Source organism: Micromys minutus, assembly GCF_963924665.1.
Source record: "Micromys minutus genome assembly, chromosome: 17".
Lineage (NCBI taxonomy): Eukaryota > Metazoa > Chordata > Mammalia > Rodentia > Muridae > Micromys > Micromys minutus.
Genome location: NC_137952.1, coordinates 3,838,073 through 3,857,907, shown reverse-complemented (window position 1 = coordinate 3,857,907; position 19,835 = coordinate 3,838,073). Strand labels below are relative to the sequence as shown.

General features: G+C 47.1%; 2 protein-coding genes across 8 annotated transcripts in view; both read left to right on the top strand.

Moving 5' to 3' along the window:
- Positions 1-19,298, top strand: part of ACCS (1-aminocyclopropane-1-carboxylate synthase homolog (inactive)) — a gene marked incomplete at its 5' end in the record, with an annotated part of 22,990 nt that extends 3,692 nt beyond the window's left edge. For 4 of the 5 annotated variants that reach the window (XM_080931184.1, XM_080931185.1, XM_080931183.1 and 1 more), the window contains 13 exons: positions 462-521; positions 1,813-1,883; positions 2,788-2,857; positions 3,160-3,226; positions 3,808-3,905; positions 4,370-4,447; positions 5,626-5,726; positions 6,450-6,539; positions 7,341-7,386; positions 7,469-7,610; positions 9,006-9,148; positions 9,253-9,406; positions 9,525-9,885. In XM_080931184.1, the coding sequence (XP_080787310.1) occupies positions 462-521; positions 1,813-1,883; positions 2,788-2,857; positions 3,160-3,226; positions 3,808-3,905; positions 4,370-4,447; positions 5,626-5,726; positions 6,450-6,539; positions 7,341-7,386; positions 7,469-7,610; positions 9,006-9,148; positions 9,253-9,406; positions 9,525-9,622 (1,218 nt within the window). In that variant the 3' untranslated portion in view covers positions 9,623-9,885. Of the gene's footprint in view, positions 1-461; positions 522-1,812; positions 1,884-2,787; positions 2,858-3,159; positions 3,227-3,807; positions 3,906-4,369; positions 4,448-5,625; positions 5,727-6,449; positions 6,540-7,340; positions 7,387-7,468; positions 7,611-9,005; positions 9,149-9,252; positions 9,407-9,524; positions 9,886-19,269 lie in introns of those variants that run through there. The other variant, XM_080931186.1, reaches the window with a different exon arrangement.
- Positions 9,291-19,835, top strand: part of EXT2 (exostosin glycosyltransferase 2) — a 129,529-nt gene continuing 118,984 nt past the window's right edge. The window contains exons 1-2 of one of the 3 annotated variants that reach the window (XM_080931181.1): positions 9,291-9,406; positions 19,270-19,835. In XM_080931181.1, coding sequence (XP_080787307.1) covers positions 19,300-19,835 — 536 coding nt within the window. In that variant the 5' untranslated portion in view covers positions 9,291-9,406; positions 19,270-19,299. Of the gene's footprint in view, positions 9,407-13,600; positions 13,763-19,269 lie in introns of those variants that run through there. The other 2 variants (XM_080931180.1, XR_013975384.1) reach the window with 2 other exon arrangements.

The following is a 19,835-nucleotide window of genomic DNA, read 5'->3' as shown; positions in this document are numbered from 1 at the left end:
TTACACTGGTGGGGGGGGGGGCTGTCCACTGAACACCCCATTCTTGTTTTGTTTCTAGCAGAGTATGATTGATAATGTTTTTGGAGAGACACTGTGGTGTTTTGGGCATAAATCTGCCTTTAGGAAGCTAGCTGTCAGCAAGAAGCTGTACCCTGATCCCTGGGACATGGGACAGAAAATGAGTGGTTTTCTAAGGACAGGGGAGTGCTGGAAAGAGATGTAGGATTCCAAGAAGCAAAGAGTCCTTCCCGGGGGAGCAATGGGAAGGCTCTTGCCAGAGATGGGATTTGGACAGTGTTGGAACTGGGGGATGAGAGTTTGAAACCTAGTGAGTGCCCATCTTGAGCACGTAGAGATGGTGGGAGGGTGGGGTGGTGCCTGCTCTGCTGTCTGTGGGTCCCTCGGGCTCCTTGCTGGCAGTGTGCTATTATGTTCACCCTGTCTCTACCCTTTGTCTGCAGGGCATCATTAACTTGGGCACCAGTGAAAACAAACTCTGCTTTGACCTTCTGTCCTGGCGGGTGAGCTCAGGGGCTGACATCACCAGTTCCAGAGGTTTCTTGCACCCTTTGATTTGAGTCCTAGCTTGCTGCATGCCTCAGCGGTACCAACTTAAGAGCTGGGAGACATGGATTCTACATCCGCTCTGGGAACAACTTTACTCTCCTCTTCCTTCTCGTCCCTTCCCTCACCTTCCCTACCCAGTCTACTAGTAGAACTATATCCATCCATCTTCCTTAATCTTATTTTTTTTCCACTGGAGATTGAAGCTAGCTAGCATTTATACTCGGCAAGCCAAACTACACTTTCTGCCTTCTTAACGTTTTCTTTTGAAACAAGGCCTACATTGCCCAGACTGATCTTGAACTTATTCTGCAGTCTGGATAGATCTTGGATTAGCAAAGCCTCCCACTTCAGCCTCCAGTGTAGCTGGGTGCATCAGCAGGCTTGACTTCTATGGCTGTTTCTAATACAGCTTCCAAAATTTCCCAATATTTCTTCAGATTTCTTAAAATTTCACCAGATGTTTCAACTCTTCAAAAAAATCAAAAATAACTAAAATTAGTTTTAGTAATATTTCATTTACCTAATATATCTAAAAGATGACTATTTTAGCTGGTAATAAATGTACAATTATTGATATCTATTAAAACTTGTTTTTATGAAGTCTTTACAGTTCCGATTAGCCACCTAATAAGTGCTCAGTAACCACAGAATACTGCTGGCTTCTGTGTTGGACCAGCTCTAAGGCATGGTGGAATGGATGATTCCAATTCTCCTAGCCCCTGTCCAAGGACACTATGCTATTGGCTCTCTTTGACCTTGTAGCCACGATGCTTTACTATCTCTAATTCAGTACCTGCTTTGGTCTACAAGGGATGATCTAAAACTTTCCACCGTATACAAAGATTGAACTGAACCTGCAGGAGACAGTGTGTTGAGTCCCCACTAAAGTCGGATCCAAGGCCAAGTTGATGTCACCCAACACTGGAACCTCCTCTGACCTGTGGGAAGGCTGAGCAGCATGACTTCCCACCCCTCTGATTTTTGTTGTATAGGGAGCTCAAGCCAGAAGTTCTGGGCATCATTTCAGTTCTGTCACTTGCTAGCTCAGTGTCCCTGCCTTCACTTTGTGGTCCTTGGTTTGCTTATCTGTGAAATGGGCCTGGGGATGCTGTTCTGTACTCTTTTCACAGTTTCTCTGAGAAGCAGGGGAGACCCTAGCTGATGAAGCCCGTAGTGCTGTGTGGATGAAGGTGACAGTGCTGGCCATCAACCTTGTTCTTTCTTCTTTCTCCTATGTGTCCCCAGCTGACACAGAATGACATGCTTCATGTGGAGCCATCTCTGCTCCAGTACCCTGACTGGAGAGGGCATCTGTTGTAAGTAGTAGCCCCATGCCAGTGTGTCCCTACATGGGACATGTTGGTCCCCAGAGAGGTAGAGTAAAGCTTGGACACATTTCTGGTTGGTGTAACAGGAGGAAGGGACTACTGGCCAGTGGTGTGCTCTTAACCCTGTAACACACAGGGGAGCACCTCAACAAAGAATTATTCTGTCTACAACATCAGTAGAAACCGAGTGAAGAAGCTGTCCGTAGGCTGAGAACATAGCTGTGGAGACCTGGTGACCATGGGCTGTCCTGTCAGCCTCAGCTCCACCCCCAGAGCTCCCAGCTAGGTTCCCATGACCCTAAGTCTGTGGCAAGTGAGGAGACTGTCCTTGCTTTTCCAGAAGCTTTGGAGATGACAAGGGAGCTAACTGGGGCCCACCCTCAACAGGGGATGTGCTGTGAACTGATTACTTACTGAGGTTCAGGCACTGTTTTAAGGGTTTCATGGTTCAGCAGGACCTGACCCAAGATGTCTTCCAAAGCTCATATTCTTAGAATAAGGACATCAAGATGGTGAGCTGTGGGGCAGGCCACTAGGCTCGAGTAAAGGGAGTCAATTCCTTCCAATGCTCTCAGTGTCTTTATTTGTAAAACGAGAGTGATATTAATCACAGCCAACATGAAACCTAATAATATCCGTGTGATGTCGAAGCTCAGTAAGAGCCATGGTAACAGCTCCTGTTATAAAAATGTTGACTGTTATCATTATCAGCTAGATGTACGTAGTGTTTGTCTCTTCCCCTGAAGTCTCCTGATTAGGTGGGGTTGGATTTGTGGCAGGATGGGGGAGGGTATGCTGGAGTAGAGATAAATGTCTCCCCTGGGAAGGGAGGATGGGGCAGTGGCAGAGGATGCTCTGACAAGTGTCCTATTTTGTTGCTCTGTTCTTCTAGCCTCCGGGAAGAAGTGGCAAGGTTCTTGTCTTTCTATTGTAAGAGCCCTGCACCCCTCAAACCAGAGAATGTAAGTCACGCCTTCCCTAGGGGGTGAGAGTTCTTAGAGAGGGTGCTTGGGGTCTGCCTTTCACTTAGTTTTGCCTCCCAACCCCATTGTGCTGTGGTCTTCTTGACTTCCCCACTTTTGAGAGAGATCCTCAGTGTGACCAGTTCTATCTCTTGTTTACTTGATCAAGAGCAAGGTACCCAGAAATCAGCTTGGCTGGGAACCAGTGGGGACCTTTGTCAGGATGGATCCTCGGGCACTTTCCGTGGCCCTTGTTCTTCTTTGTCTTCTGATGGAGGAATTCTGTCTCCTGTTACTCCCAGGTGGTTGTCCTGAACGGCTGTGCCTCTCTCTTTTCCGCTCTGGCCACAGTGCTGTGCGAGGCAGGAGGTAAGTGGACTCCATGTTCTACTCCCTAAGCTTTTGACCAGGGCTGTGCTGGGCTGTGACCACAGTTGTCTAGCTGAGGTGCTGAGGGTGGAGCCCAGGACTTCATGTCTGCCAGGCAAGCCCTCTATCTACTGAGCTACATCCTTGGTCTTAGGAATTTCGAACTATGAACTCTAGCCGGTGCTATGTCGTGGGGTATTTTCTTGCAGTGCTGGGCAGTGGCAGTGAGCTCCCAGACTCTTCCTGCAGGCAGCCATGAGAATTTTGAGTCAACACCAATACTCTGCCCTGCTATAGGTTGCTAGGATTTTCAGGCGATGAGGTGGGTTTTTTATTTATTTTTATATATTTTTACCTTAGAGTGGATTAATCTGGACATGGCCTCAGTATAAGCAAAGGAGCATCTATATAAAAAAAGCCTGATCTTGGGGATCCAAGCTTTAAGGTTTTGGGAGTTGAGAGCAAGAATATGCTCCAAATGTTACCCAGTGATGCTGGAGGCTAGGAAGAGCAGTGGCGCACATGACGGGGTCTGTGGTACCCAAGCCAGAGGCCAATAGGCTGCCTACTCCTGCTTCTAGAGGCTCTGTTGATCCCCACACCTTACTATGGAGCTATCACCCAGCACGTCTATCTCTATGGCAACATCCGACTAGCCCATGTCTATCTGGAGAGCGAGGTAGGTGTGCCTCCATGCCGGTTCTTGAATTTGAGTTTTCCTGTAGGCAAGGTCTGAGTCTGTGGGTGTGTGTAAAGCAGGCCTGGTGGTAGGGGCTCTGGGGCTGCTGTAAAGTGGGAGTAGAGCCTGACTCTACCTGGGTTCTCTGGAAGCTCCAAGCCACAGATTCTTAGATCCAGGGTCCATGGAGAAGCCAAGGACCAGACCTATAAATTAGAGGGTGGAAAGCCGGAAGCTTAGGCCTTGGAAGTCCTGAGAGTCAATTAGAGAAGCTTTGTTGCCTCTGCCAGAAGTTAAGAGATAAGGGTAGGTGGAAGGCAGGGAGGGAAGCAGCCCTTCTCATTTTTCAGAGGCTGCACCCAAGAGGCTGGTGATAATAGAGAAAGAGAGTCCCAAGAGTTCAAGCCTGGGGTTGGGGCCATGTCACTGAATTTGGCTTTTGACTTTGGTGGGTTTTTTCCCAGGTAACTGGACTGAATACCCGTCCCTTCCAGCTCACCGTAGAGAAGCTGGAGATGGCCCTGCAAGGAATTAACTCTGAGGTTGGGGATTCAGTCAAATCCAGGGCTTGGAGTGGGTGTGTTTCAGCAGGGGCTAGACGCCCTCGTCTCCTGGGAATTGGCTTATAACATCAATAGGGACATATGGGAGGATTATGGAACCATTCTGGGAGTGGAGGTCAGGCAGAATCCTGTGTCTATGGAGGCCCTTCCCATTAGAAAAAGACCTAGAGACCAGAGTACAGAGAAGCAGGGAAGTTCACTAGAAACTTCCCCCTCACAATAAAGGGTAGCAGGAGGTGGTGGGATAGGATCATAATTCATCTTATACATGCCCAAAAATGTCAAGAGTGAAGCCTATTATTGTATTTAACAACTGTATGTGCCTTAGTTACTGTTCTATTGCTGTGAAGAGATACCATGACCAGGGTAACTCATAAAATAAAGCGTTTAATTGGGATTGGCTTACAGTTTTAGAGGGTTAGTTTATTATCATCATGGCAGAAAGCAGAGACTGGAGAAGTAGCTGAGAGCTTTTTATTCTGGTCTTCAGAGAGACACTGGGCTTTTGAAGCCGCAGAACCCACCCTAAGGAACACATTGCCTCCAACAAGGCCACACCTCCCCCATCCTTCCCAAACAGTTCTATTAAAGACCAAGCATTTAAACAGATGAGCCCATGGGGGGGGGATTCTAATTCAAATCACCACAGTATGCTAATTTAAAAGAACACTCTGCTTACTATAGTCCTTTGTTTTTGCTTCAGGGTCAAATGTGATTATGGGAGCCTGTAGCTTAGTGAGTCTCCCTGGCAAACTGAGGGGTGATTCTACTCCTTTTGAGGGGCTTGTTAAGAAAGGCAGAGACCCAAGTTCCTGTGTTTTCTTTCTGCCCATGTTCAGCATATGTGCACTCCACTGCATTTACCGTTGTCCTTCAAGCTGCCAAGTGCTCAGTGCAGGAACTTCGAAAGTTCTCACCTCCCACTTACAATTCCTCCGACACTAGCAGCTGGCACGTTTCCCTGCTCCCTGCCTGCCTCCTTTCCATAGTTGGGATAGCATGGCAGATGTAATTCTGAGTCTACTCATTTGCTCCTTGTTGGGTCAGGAGCATGTCCCTGCCATGCTTCCCTGGGCAGCTACCAGCCCTAACCAGTGAGACTGTAAGGCTCTGGAGTTGGGTGTGAGGACACTGAAACACCCCCTGAATGGTTTCAGGGTGTCAAGGTCAAAGGCCTCATCCTCATCAACCCCCAAAACCCTCTGGGTGATATCTACTCTCCCAAAGAGCTTCAGGACTTCCTGGGATTTGCCATGAGGTGAGTTGTGGCCTGGGACCAGTCCTTAGACCTCTGTAGGCTACTACCTGCTGTGGTGTTTCCCAATCTTCTTAAAAACGCCAGCTGTAATGCTCTAGAGCCAGGCACCATGCTAAACACATTATTATTTGCTTATGTATTTACTTACTTATTTATATGTTTATCTGTGTTCATGTGTCTGTAAATGTGGAAGATAGCAGTCATTCCTCAGATGCTTTGTTTTTGAGAAAGGCTTTCACTGGTCTAGAGCTTGTCAAATATGAGGGGCTATCTGGTCAGTGAACACCAGGGCTCGGAGTATCAAACTCGGGCCTTCATGTTTTCAAGGCAGCACTTTACGAGGGTGATCTTCCCAGCTGCATACTTTCTGTGTTCTATCTGTGGTCCTCACTGCAGCCCTGTGAAAAATGAACGCTCATCCCTGCCCTACAGCCTCAGAGTGGACCAACTGGTAGTGGGGACAGACATGAATCTGAGTACCCACTGTAGAGGACCCCAAGGGTGCCTCCTTTCCCCTGCTGTGCTGAAGAAGCTCCAGACCCCTCTGTTTTATATGTGTAGCCTCCTATCTGTAAAAAATGTAGACCAAAGTGGGCTATTGCCAGGCAAGCAGTTTGGTAGCCCTGGGCTACACTGTGGTCCCTGGATTTCTGATGTACTGCTTGCTACTCAGTACTGAGTGACATCTTTGGCTCTCTCCTTTCTACTACCTACCCACTGCAGGCATAAGCTGCATGTGATCATGGATGAGGTTTACATGCTGTCTGTGTTTGAAGAGTCTCTTGAGTACCGCAGTGTTCTCAGCCTGGAAAGGTGAGGTTCCCACTGTAGATGATCCTACGAGTTGCTGGACTGTCTCACAGTTTCCCAGCCTCTATCTGGGTCAACCCCAACAGGGCCTGGCTTGCCCCAAGGTAGTTTTATTAATATCCTTAGGCTAGGGGTGGTTAGGTAGACCAGGTCTTCAGATTATTCTATGACACTCCCAAGAGCTCCACGGGGAGGCAGGGCTTGGCATTCTTTGACGGGATATTTGGTCTATGGGAAACTAGACTCTTGCTGTTTGCTTTGTATTTAGAGTAGCTTCATTTTCATCCACCCACCAGTCTTTCTGTCCATTCATCTGCTCATCCATTCATCCATCCACTCATCCCCTTTGTCCATTTATCCCTTCATCCACCCATTTATCTGCCCCCATCCATCTTTTTATCTGTATTGCTAGATAGACAAAGGTCCCGGCAGCTAAAGACATAGCTAGTGATTTCAGTGGCGAGGAGCTGTGGGAAGGTCTGTTTGAGGCACTGGCTTGCCCTGGGGTTGATTAAGGAAACATTTTTAGGAAATGGTGCTTGAGATAAATTCTAGCTCAGACGTTAGGTCTAATGGTTTCTCACACAGCTCTACTATAGACATGGAACCAGTGAGCTCGGCTATGTTCTCATACGATGCTATTTATAGATATAGGTGGCGTGCTATCTGCTAACCCGTCCTGAGAGAAACATGAGAGTTGGTGGTTCAAAGACACCCAGTTTCACCCACCAATGTAGTCATCTATCCAGATGATCGATCTGCTGACTCTGGGTTACTTATGTCTCCATGCTTTCTTTTCTGTAGGCTGCCTGACCCCCAGAGGACACATGTGATGTGGGCCACCAGCAAGGTGAGTTCCTGGTTAGTTTGGGTGGGAGAGAGCAGTTTCTTCTGAGAGGGCCAGTCATGGCCTAGCATGCTTCTTCCTGTAGGACTTTGGGATGTCTGGACTTCGCTTCGGTGTACTGTACACGGAAAACCAGCACGTGGCTACTGCCGTGGCCTCCCTCTGCCGTTACCATGGCCTCAGTGGTCTGGTCCAACACCAGATGGCACAGCTGCTCCGGGACCGTGGTGATTGTCTGGGTCTAGGAACTTGAAAGAGGAGTGGGGCTGGCATGCACGCAGGACCTGTTGGGGCTGGGCGCTTCTCCTGGGGAGGAACTCTGGTGATGTCTGAGAGTGTCATTTCTGGGTCCAGATTGCATTCAGTTGCTTGCTTCCTGCATATGTAGCACATTTCTTAGGTACTGGAGAGGCTGGAGCAGGAGATGGTTTATATTCAGGAGATCCGGGATAGCCTTGGCAACATAGTGGGACTATATCTAAGAAAAGTGAACTAAGGAGTGTTAGCGCTGAGCACTTTCGGAAGAGATCAGTAGTTACTGAGAAAGTGCTGGGATGGAGAGCTCTCTGTCTCTGAGGCCCCTGCCTCCAGCTGTGCCTTTGGATGGTGAAGCTCTAGTGTGCTGTTCATTCAGCTTTTCGGGCTCTCTGTCTATCTCCCTCCCTCCCTAGGGCCCTGAGAAGAATTTCTATACAGTTCCCCCATTGTTTTACAGACAGGAAAAGGAGGCCAAGATTCTAGACACCCAATCTAATAGCCTGAAGTTGTATAGAAACAGTGACAAGTCCTCATGTTGGTAAGGGAGGTGCACCAGGACACTTGCTCTTACATGGCTGATGTGGGGAGAAGATGTTTCAGCCAAAGGACCAAGCAGCCAGAGCGCCAAATGCGGGACCTCTGTGCGAATAAGCAAGTTCTTTCATAATCGCCTACATGTGTAGACATTGTCCTAGCCCCAGGCAGATGAGTTGATACACGGTGCCCCCTCCACATTGATGCAGTAAGACCCATGGCACTGTGGATTTCTCCCCGAGATGCTGTGCTGATAAGAGGAGCTACAAGCAAGACATTACATGCCACATGAGGCTGGTTCCGGTGACATTCAGGAATGAACAAAAGTGTCCCGATAGATAACATCAGTCATGGGAAGGGGTATAAATCTAAATAGCTTGAGGATAGTCTTTTGGGGTGGCTCAGAATCCTGATTGTGGTGGTGTGCTTTCCTAAGTATATAAATGTATCATGATTCATTCAGCTGTGTACCCCACCTCTTACCTCCCAACCCTTTCCCACCAAATTGTTCAGTAAATTAAAGATGAGAGAGAGAGAGAGAGAGAGAGAGAGAGAGAGAGAGAGAGAGAGAGAGAGAGAGAGAGAGAGAGAGAGCGCTGAGGCTTTGGAGGCCCCACTGGGAACAGCACCTTGGTCGATGTGGTTCTAAGTATTATTTTATAACTGCAGACACCTTTGGCTTGGCTCCAATCCTGAGGGACTTTATACTCTGGGCTGTGAATGTGGTCCAGAACCTGGAGCTCTCAATCTTGTACCCATGATGTGGCGATGCATGGGGCGGGCGGGCCTGGCGGGGTGGGGGGTTGTAGTCTTAATTCCCTTTCATTTAGACTGGATCAGCCAAGTGTACCTGCCAGAGAACCATGCCCGGCTCAAGGCTGCCCACACCTATGTGTCAGAGGAGCTCAGAGCCCTGGGGATCCCATTTGTGAGCCGTGGGGCAGGTTTCTTCATCTGGGTTGACTTGAGAAAGGTAAATCAGGTTGAGGTGTGGGTACCAAAAAATGTCAAGCCTTCACCTGGCAGGTGCAGGCATTGGAGAGCCTTCTGCAGTCTGAACTTCTTCCATCCTCCCAGTACCTTCGAGAAGGCACCTTTGAGGAGGAGGTGATACTCTGGCGTCAATTTTTGGACAACAAGGTGCTGCTGTCCTCTGGTAAGACCTTTGAATGCAAAGAACCCGGCTGGTTCCGCGTGGTCTTCTCGGACAAGGAGAACCGGCTCTGCCTGGGTGAGCAGTCTCCTCCAGCCTCCTTACAGCATCATCTGGGGCCCCTTCTTCTGACCCTAGCAACCCCAACCTCCTACACCCCACCACCCCCTGATGCTGACAGCTCCTCACTTCTTAGGAATGCAAAGGATGCGGAAGGTGCTTGAAGGGCAATCTCAAGTGCTAGGAGATGCCTCTCCCTGTCACGCTCAGGAGTTACACAGCCATTCCAGATGAGCGGGCCGTTGCCTCTCAAGCAGCCATTGTTTCTTTGACCTGAGTGTGGATGTGCCGTTTGTCAGTGGGATTCACGACTTGGCTTTGGCCTTGAAGGACTGTTTCCTGCCCTCTGCTGGCCGAGGGGGTCTGTTTAAAGTGATATTCATCTTGGGCTGTTACTGTCCCATATTCAACAGGACTAGGGTCAGCCGGATGACCGGATGACTGTGGTAAATAGTGAACAGTAAGGGGGGTCGTGACTGCTCCTAATCACAGCTGCTTTCCTGGACACGAGTAAAAAAGCAACTGTTTATTCTTTGTGATGGTGCCTTCCTGCCTCTTCCTTGTTGCCTAGGAAACAATCCAGAGGACCAGCACACCCCCCCCACCACACACACACAGTGATAATATTCCAAGGATGTTGTTTCAAAGCATGTTCCAGTGATTGGAATGAATTCTGTCTGTTCAGGTCTTTGGAGCCCAGGACAGGCCTCAATTTGGGATATAGAGAGAAATACTCCATGGTGGGTGTTTGGAGGAACTCCTCGGTGGAACTAAAATGTCCCCTCAAATTCTGGACTCACTTCTTGCCTGGGAAGGAGGTGGCTTCACTGCTTCCCCCAAAGACATGGCCTAGCAATGGCTAGGGAAGGGGAAGGACTGGACGATGCATTTCTGAACCAAGGTTGAATGGGGGCCAGGCAAAGATTGGTCCTTCTGTTCTAAGAAAGCCTACAAAGGGGGGCTGCCTGTTCCATTTGAGGGGTGTCTTAGTGACGATCCCAAATGAGTGTCTGATTGGTGGCCTGCATTTACAGTACCTATAATCACAGCTGCAAGAGCAGCTGAGGCAGGAGGATTACTTGCACCTGTGAGTTTGAGATTAGTCTGGATCAGTGACAGGTGATCAGTGGCAGGTGCAGCTGAAACAGTGGAGATCAGAAAGCAACTCCTGACCCAGACTGAGCCCATGATGGGTGTGTGAGTGAAACCAGCATAGCCCAGGCTGGGCTAGAGAGTCGGCTGTGCCTTATAGGCACCCAGCATTGTGCTCCGGATATCCTCTCACAGATGAGGAAACTGGGTTGTGTATGGAATAATATTCTGAACCTCATAGCTCCAAACTCTCAGGGTCAGAACCCAAGTGAGAGGGGTTTGCGCTTTGGTTCTGAATCTGCATGTGGTGGGTTGGAGAGATTGCTTTGTGCTTAAGAACATTTGTTTTTCTTATGAGGACTCAAGTTCCCACAGTGGGCAGTCCATAACCATTATAACTCCAGTTCCAGGGATCTAATTCTCCTCTGGCCCTATGGGGCACAGCGCACACACACACACACACACACACACACACACACTTTGTGCTGTTTTCTCAGTTGGTCTGTAGATTGCCTTTTTTTTTGTTTCATGTTTTTTTTCTGTCGTCACTTTTCTCCCTTTTCTTAAATTTTTCTGGATTTCCCCTCTCCATCTTCTACTCACTCGTACCACATGCTGTATTTTTCTGCTGGCTGTTATCCTAGCATGTAACACTTCCAAACAACTTGGTAATAGGAAGGTGTGCCCAGATTTTCCCTGTAGCAATGGGAGACCTGGTATCCCCAGGGATTGATCCCTGGCTGGGTCTGTGTTCACTTGTGGCTTTCCGTTTTGACCCTGCAATGTCTTGTTTTTACGAAGGTGATGTTTGCTTCGGTTGATCACAGAGTCATCCTGAGCATCTGAGGCTTCCTCTGGGAGTCACAAGTCTTCTGTCTGTGGTGCTGATGGTGGGATGTCTGCTAATGACTGATTTCCAATCCTTGCTTGTCTGAGGCTTTGCTCCCTTTTTGGAACACAGTTTTACTGGTTATAGAATTCTGGGGTCAGTTGTTATTTTCTGATTCCCTCTGTGTTGCATCTGTGACTCCTTCCAAGACAATCTGTCACTCCACTCCCATCCCATTTTCTCCATGCCTTTAAAGGACATTAGCAGGCTGGCAAGATTGCTCAGTGGTTAATAGCTGTGCCATTTTAACTGTGCTGAGTTGGTAGAGTGCTTGCTTTCCCTATGCTTGCTTCTGTATACAGGGTTTTGATACAGACAGAATCCCCCTCCCCTTTTCTGGGTTCTCTTCATCTGTCAAAATAGTAAATATTCTCCAGGACAACAAAGTATCCCCACCCCTGGAAAACAAGATTTTTACTGTATTACCCAAGCTGTCTGCAAACTCACCATCCTACTTCCACAGGAGTGAGCCACCATGTCTGGCCTGAGACGTTAACTCTTGCCTGATCTTAGATCCTTTCCATGGCATGTGGCCTCTTTCCTCCTGAGTTTGAAGCATTGTGTTTACAGCCTTCTCTGCTTTATGTGACCTCCCTTGGACATTTTTTTCTCAGTCCTAGTTAGTGCTTTCATGAACCTGCTGCCCTTTGAATCACTTAACAAACACCAAACACCTGCCACATCCCAGGCGCTATGCAAGCCTGAGGCGATGAAATGTGATCAAGACAGGCACAGGCTCCCAACGTCTGCGCTTAACGCAATTCTGCAACTCAGTAAACGTTTACTTCATGTTAAGGCATTAAAATCATGTTTAAAAGTATGCACAAAGACGAAGGAAACAGTTAAGAAAGAAGACAAATTCTCCCAGTTCAGACAGTTACTGTTGGCCTGCTTTTAAGAAGTAAAACCCTGGGTTAGAGTTATGGCTCAGACATTACGAACACTTGCTGCTCTTTTAGAGGACCAGAGTTTGATTCCTACCACTATCAGGCAGTTTACAACTCCCTGTAACGCCAGGAGACCCAATACCATCTTCTAGAATGTACCTTCATGCAATTCTCTCACACAGAGAGACACATATATAATAATGATAATAATAATAATAATAATAATAATAATAATAATAATGATAACCTTAAATGTTATCTTTTTAAAAAAGATACAAGTCAGTATTCTGTGGAATACCAGGAATTTGGCTGTGGTACTATTGCTACTCATCCAGTTCTCAAATGGCTGTGTATAGGGTGTGAGTTCAGGAGTATGTGTGTGCATGCATGGTGCACTTGTGCATATGTGTGTGTGTGTGTGTGTGTGTGTGCCTGTGTTTAAAGAATAGAGCCCAGATGTTTGGAAGAAGAATGTGGGCAGAATCTCATGTCCCTAGATTTTTCTTGTTTCAATCTCTCTAGGTCTAAGACAAGGACCTATTAACCTCAAAATATCCTGCTGCTGAGGAGAGCCTTCATAAGTCTCCAGGCGAGAAGCTCCCTGGCTATTTAAGCTGTAAATAACAATGTCCACTAGGTGGCGCTAAGTTATAATAGGGAACAAAGTGTATTCGCATCCCGTGGACAGATGAAAAACTACAGCCAGCAATGATTGGCAAGCTGGGCTAAGTGCCTCATTAGCCTTTCAGTAAAGTCACTCAGCCTTTTGTTGACTTGCGACAGACGCTACTGTGCATTCGATACTTTCTGCCGCTCCAATTACTTCCAAAAATTTTATAACCGCTTCTTGGATTTTTTCCAGAAAATTATTACTATTATATTATAAAATTATAAAAATATTATAAAATATCATTATTATACTGGACACAAACATTTTCTCTCTTCTATTTTTGCACAAGCACATTTTACCTAAAAGTGACCGTGCTCGCCCTCTTTTAAGGGACTCTGGTTTCTCATTAGCCTGTCTTGGACATACTATCTTGCTGACTGGTATGACTCCTCTTCCTCCTGCTCCCTAATTCTACAGTCTACTTTCGTTGCTCCCAGTGCCTTGCTATTATTAGAAACGGTGTGGCGAATGTTTCAATGAGTGGTGAGACTTTCTTTCTGCAAGGGTAAACTACAAAGAAGGTTGGTTGGAATTGTAGGTCTAGTGCGCCCTGGCAGTCCCTCTGCCTTCGCACCCGGGCGGGCGGGGTTGCTCGCGTGTGCTGACTCCTCCTGTCCAGCAGGGGGCGCGGCGCCACCGCTCCGCATGCGCAGTGCGCGCCGTGTCAGCCGTGGGGGACCGGGAGACCGGCGCAGCTTTTCCCCGGCCGGCTCCGGCGTACCTCGTGCTGGCGTCGGCCTCCCGTCACCGTGCGATCCGACACGGCCGTGGCTCGCGGCCCGCGGAGAGAGCCGGTGACGGAGCGCGGGGCCGAGCGGGAGGCGGCCGGTTCCGAGGTGAGCGCGGCGCGCGGGCTGCCGGGTGGGCCTCGGGGCTGGGCCTCTGGGAGCCCGGGGGCTGCAGGAGCGCCGCACCGCTGCACCGCTGTCCCCGTTCCCGGGCCCAACCGCCTGCCCAGGACCTTCCTGCTGCAACCCGGGGTTGTGGGACCCGAGTTCTCCCAGGGAGGCCTTGCACCTTGGCTATCCCGGACCAGCGGCGTCCGGTGCAGGTCCTGGGTGGGACGCGGTGGGGAGTGTGGCACAGGAACCACTGGCTCTGAGCGTTGGGAGGTGCGTTCCTGATGGTGGGAACAGTGTCCAGTTTTGAGAGTCAATAATAGTTTGGTGTCTCTTGTTAAGTGCCACTCTAGAAGGGCCCTTTCACTTAGGGTCTATGGAGTCCGGGGCATGTCCATTTTGATTTTTTAAAAAAGTCAGCGATAAGTTCTACGTACTTTAATTGAACTTTGTGTACTCTGGAGCTCAAGGTAATTCACGGTAATAATAAACATGGTTGAGTTTTTATTGCATTCACTTGCCCTGACTTAAGTCTCCTAGTTTCTCTAGCCTGTGCAGATGGATCTGCGGAACAAGGCTGAGTGACACCCAGCCTCGGAGTTCTTAGCCTTGCTGTTGGCCTTTCTCTACCACAGTTAGGTTCAGAAGACTGTCACACAGCGCTGTCAGGAGGATGAAATAAGACAGTAAATGCACACGTGTAAAACATTCAGTTAGGTACTTACTGTACTCACAGGGACCGCCACAGTCAAACAGTATCTTTACATTGGAAACCCTTTTGGGAGGTAGTGAACCACACTGGAACTTTAATTCTAACCCCATCGAGGCTGCGCGTCGTGAATTTGTGTCTGTTTGCCTAGCCCAGGTCCTCACGCTTGCACAGAAGCCCGCTAACCCACTGAGCCATCTTGCTTAGTCCCTGGTTCTCTTCAGCCTTTCCTGGCTATGAAAGATGACTGGTTCAGACTGTGTCCTCCACTGCCAGGATTGTCACTAGGGTCAACCTCACAGATTCCAGGACCTTTCCACTGCACTAGGTTCCCACTCTGTCCCCCACGTGTCCCCTACCCCCATTTCCAGCTGTCTCTCCCAAACTCCCCTCGTGTCCCCTTCACTGGGTCCCTCCCATTCTCAGCCCCAACCTTACCCAGTCCACCCCAAACCTATTTTCCTCTTCCTAGGAAGGCTCATGCTTTCCCCCGAGAACCTCTTCACGTAACCTCTCTGGGTATGTGCTTCTGTGGATTGCAGCTTGATTAATACTCATTTAATAGCTAATGCCCACTTATAAGTGAATACATATCATAATTTATCTTTCTGGGCCTGGGTTATCTCAGGATGATTTTTTTTTCTAGTTCCATTCATTTGCTGTAAATTTCATGATGTTCTTTTTTTTTTTTTTTAAACAGTTGAGTAATACTTCATTGTGTAGATGTACTACATTTTTCAAATCTGTTATTTAGTTGAAGGACAGCTGTGTTTCCAGTTTTGGATATTGTGAACAAAGCTGCTATGAACATGGTTGAGTAAATGTCCCTGTGGTAAGATGGAAATATGCCCAAGGGTGGTGTGGCTGGGTCTTGAGGTAGATTGATTCTCCAGTTCTCTGCAGTGGCTGCACAAGTTTGCCTTCCCAGCAGCAGTGGAGGAGTGTTCCCCTTACAGTGCATCCTCACCAGCATGCGTGTTTTTCATGTTATTAATCTTAGCCATCTGACAGGTGTATGGAATCCCAAAGTAGTTTTGATTTTTATTTCCCTGATGGCTAAGGATGTTGAGCCTTTCTTTAAATAAATGTTTCTTATAGCCATTTGAGATTCCTCTATTGAGAATTCTCTGTTTAGATCTCTACCTCATTTTTAATTGGATTTTTTGATGTCTAATTTCTGGAGGGTTTTTTGTATTTTGGATATTAGCCCTCTATTAGACTTGGAGTTTATAAATCTTTCCAGTCTGTGTGCTGCTTTGTCTGAATGGCAGCATCCTTAGCCTTGCAGAAGCCTCTCAGTGTTAGGAGGTGCCACATACTAATTGTTGATCCTACTGCCTACACTAATGGTGCTCCTTCTAGAAAGTGTGCCTGTGTGTTCAGGCTGTTTCCTTTTCTGTCAGGCTCAGTGGGTCTGGTTTTATGTTGAGGTCTTTGGCCCATTTGGACTTGTGCAGGGTGATAAGTATGAATCTATAAGGACTCTTCTACATCTGGTTTGACCAGCACCATTCATTGAAGATGCTGTCTTTTTCCCACCAGTATTTCTAGCTTCTTTATAAAAAATTAGGTGTCTATAGGTGTGTGATTCAGTTGGTTCCACTGATCAACATGTCTGTTTTTATGCCAGTAGCATGCAGTTTGTAGTACTATAGCTCTGTAGTACAACTTGAAGCCAGGGTGAGCCTTCCAGCATATTGTTCAGGATTCATTTCCCTATCCTCGGTTTTTGTTATTCCAAATGAATCTGCAAATTGCTCTTTCTGTCTCTGTGAGGAATTGAGTTGGAATTTTGAGGGGGATTGCATTGAATCTGTAGATTGCTTTTGGCAAGATGGCCGTTTTTACTATATTAATCCTGCCAATCCATGAATATAGGAGATTTTCCCCCTTCCGATATCTTCTTCAATTTCTTTCTTTAAAGGCTTGAAGTTTTCATACAAGTTGTACTGGCTGGTTTTGTGTCAACTTGACACAGCTGGAGCTATCACAGAGAAAGGAGCCTCAGGTGAGGAAATGCCTCCATGAGATCCAGCTGTAAGGCATTTTCTCAACTAGTGATCAAGGGGGGAGGCCCAGCCCATTGTGGGTGGTGCCATCCCTGGCCCTGCCCATTGTGGGTGGAGTCATTCCTGGGATGGTAGACCTGGGTTCTATAAGAAAGCAGGCTGAGCAAGCCATGGGAAGCAAGCCAGTAGTAAGTGACATCCCTCCATGGCCTCTGCATCAGCTCCTGCTTCCTGACCTGCTTGAGTTCCAGTCCTGACTTCCTTTGGTGATGAACAGCAATGTGGAAGTGTGAGCTGAATAAACCCTTTCCTCCCCAACTTGCTTCTTGGTCATGATGTTTTGTGCAGGAATAGAAACCCTGACTAAGACATAAGTCTTTCACTTTTTTTTGGTTAGAGTCACCCCAAGATATTTTATATTATTTGAGGACATTTTGGAGGGTATTGTTACCCCGATTTCTCTCTCAGTCCATTTGTCATTTGTATAAAGGAGGGCTACTGAGTTTTTTGAGTTAATCTTGCTTTCAGTCACTCTGCTGAAAGTGTTTATCAGCTGTAGGAGTTCTTTAGTGGAATTTTCTGTGTCGCCATGTATACTATCCTATCTGTAAATGAAGATACTTTGACTTCTTCCTTTCTAATTTGTATCTCCTTCAGTTGTCAAATTGCTGTAGCTCAACCTTCAAGTACTACTATACTGAATCCATAAGGAGGGAGTGGACAACCTCATCTTGCTTCTGATTTTATGGAATTGCTTTGAGTTTCTCCCCATTTAATTTGAGGTTGGCTATTGGCTTGCTGTATATCGTCCTCATTATGTTTGGTTACGAGGTTGTACCTTGTATCCCTAATGTCTCCAAGCTTATGAAGCGGTATTAGAATTTGTCAAAGATTGTTTCAGCATCTAATGAGATGATCATTTTTTTTCTTTTAGTTTATTTATATGATAGATCATATTTACTGGTTTTTGTATGTTGAACTATTTCTGGCATGAAGCCTACTTGGTAATGGTAGGTGCTCATTTTTATGTGTTCTTGGATTCAGTTTACTGTTGCAGTAAAGATTAAAAAGTAAAAATTGTATATCTCTCTATCGGCCCTGAGGTCTCACTCCTCAGGCCCAACCCTGATAAGGAGCCTTGAACACCTCAGTTGCTCTGCCAGAGCCACCTGGTCCGAGCCACCCAAGACCCAACCTTGCCTGTGCAACTCCCTTCCCTTTCAGGCTTTTCTACCTCCTGTTCTCCGCCTCTGTCTCGAGATGTTTCTCTACCCTAAAATCCCCCATAAATACAACTCTACAGCCCGATAGCTTTTTATTCAGGTTTATATATTCAACTCTCAATCCACAAACCCTCTACACAACAAGATTGCATCAAATAGACAAAGACACAAATTGCCTTTCTATATAAGATATTAGACTTGTAAAATCCTTAATGTTCATAGCTATTTAACGCCAATCAATCCTCCCTGGGTCTAGCTGGTCCTTGGGAAACTCCATGCTTTCGATGACCTCCACCCTTCTCCTCTCACCTCTCAGACCTCCCTTCTTCCTTGCCCCGCCCAGTCACTGGCTTTCCTTTATTTTACTAATTAAAATGGGAAGGTTTAGATGAACTCACTTCTTGAGTCCAGGACTGGGCAGCTCTTCTTGGGGAAGTGGAATTAACATTAAAATACAAACAGATTCAGGGCAATCTACAGTTTGCAAGTATTTTTATTGCATATTTTTGCATCTATGTTTATAAGAGAATTTAGTATTTAATTTCCTTTCTTTGTTGAGTCTTTCTGTGGTTTGGATCTCAGGGTAACTATAGCCTCATTAAAAGAACTGGACAATATTTCTTCTGTTTCTGTTTTGTGGAACTATTTGAGGAGTATTGGTATTAACTCTGCTTTCAGAGTCTCGCAGAATTCTACACTAAAACCATCTGGCTCTGGGCCTTTTTTGGCTGGGAGACTTTTTAATGACCTTTGTAGGTGTCTCTTTCTTTAGGTTAGGAAATATTTTTCCTATGACTTTGTTGAAAGCGTTTTCTGGGCCTTTGGTTTGGGAATCTCCTCCTTCTGTTTCTGTTTTTCAGGGTCTTCATAGCGTCCCAGATTTCCCAGGTGTCTTATGTCAGGAACTTCTTAGATTTAATAATTTCTTTGACCGATGTAACCATTTCTTCTACTGTATCTTCAGTGCTCGAGATTTTCTCTTGCATCTTCTGTGTTGTTGGTGAGGCTCGCCTCTCTGCTTCCTGTTGGCATTCCTGAGACTTTCAGAATTCCCTCAGCTTGTTTCCTTTATTGCTTCTACTTTCATATCTTGAGCTATTTGTCTTTTTCTTGGCTTTCCTTAAGGGATTTATTTGCTTCCTCTATTGTTTCTTTGTGGGTTCCTGGCTTTCTTTGAGGGATTTATCATTTTGCTCTGTAAGAATCCCTATCTTCATATAGTTGGCTTTAAGGTCTTCCCCTTGTGTTCCAGTTCTGTTGGATGATTCAGGACCAGCTGTGGGAGGGTGGCAGGGTCCTCGTGGGGACACTGCCCTGGCTGTTACTGTGTTCTCTGGCTTTTGTTGTTGTTGGGTGTTTGTTTGCTTGTTTTTTGAGACAAGGTTTCTATGTGTACCCCTGGCTTTCTAGGAACCCACTCTGTAGACTAGACTGTCTGTATTTTGAGGAGATTTTTGTCTTGGAAAAAAGTGAAAATAAGTGTATTAGAAGTTGAACAGTTCAGTCCTCTCAGGGTATTGATTGCCATCCTAACTTCCCCCCATTTTTGTCTTTGGTGACCAGGTGTGTGAGGACGAGGACATCTGTGTCATTATGTGTGCGTCAGTCAAGTCCAATATCCGGGGTCCTGCCCTCATTCCAAGGATGAAGACCAAGCACCGAATCTACTATGTCACCCTGTTCTCCATAGTCCTGCTGGGCCTCATCGCCACGGGTATGTTTCAGTTCTGGCCTCACTCCATTGAGTCCTCCAGCGAAGGGGGTGTGGAGAAACGCAGCATCCGGGAAGTGCCCGTGGTCAGGCTGCCAGCTGACAGTCCCATCCCAGAGCGAGGGGACCTCAGCTGTCGAATGCACACTTGCTTCGATGTCTACCGCTGCGGCTTCAACCCAAAGAACAAAATCAAGGTGTATATCTACCCCCTAAAAAAGTACGTGGATGACTCCGGTGTTCCGGTGAGCAGCACCATCTCCCGGGAATACAACGAACTGCTGACAGCCATCTCAGACAGTGGCTACTACACAGATGACATCAGCCGGGCCTGTCTGTTCGTCCCCTCCATTGACGTGCTGAACCAGAACTCCCTTCGAATCAAGGAGACGGCGCAGGCCCTGGCCCAGCTTTCCAG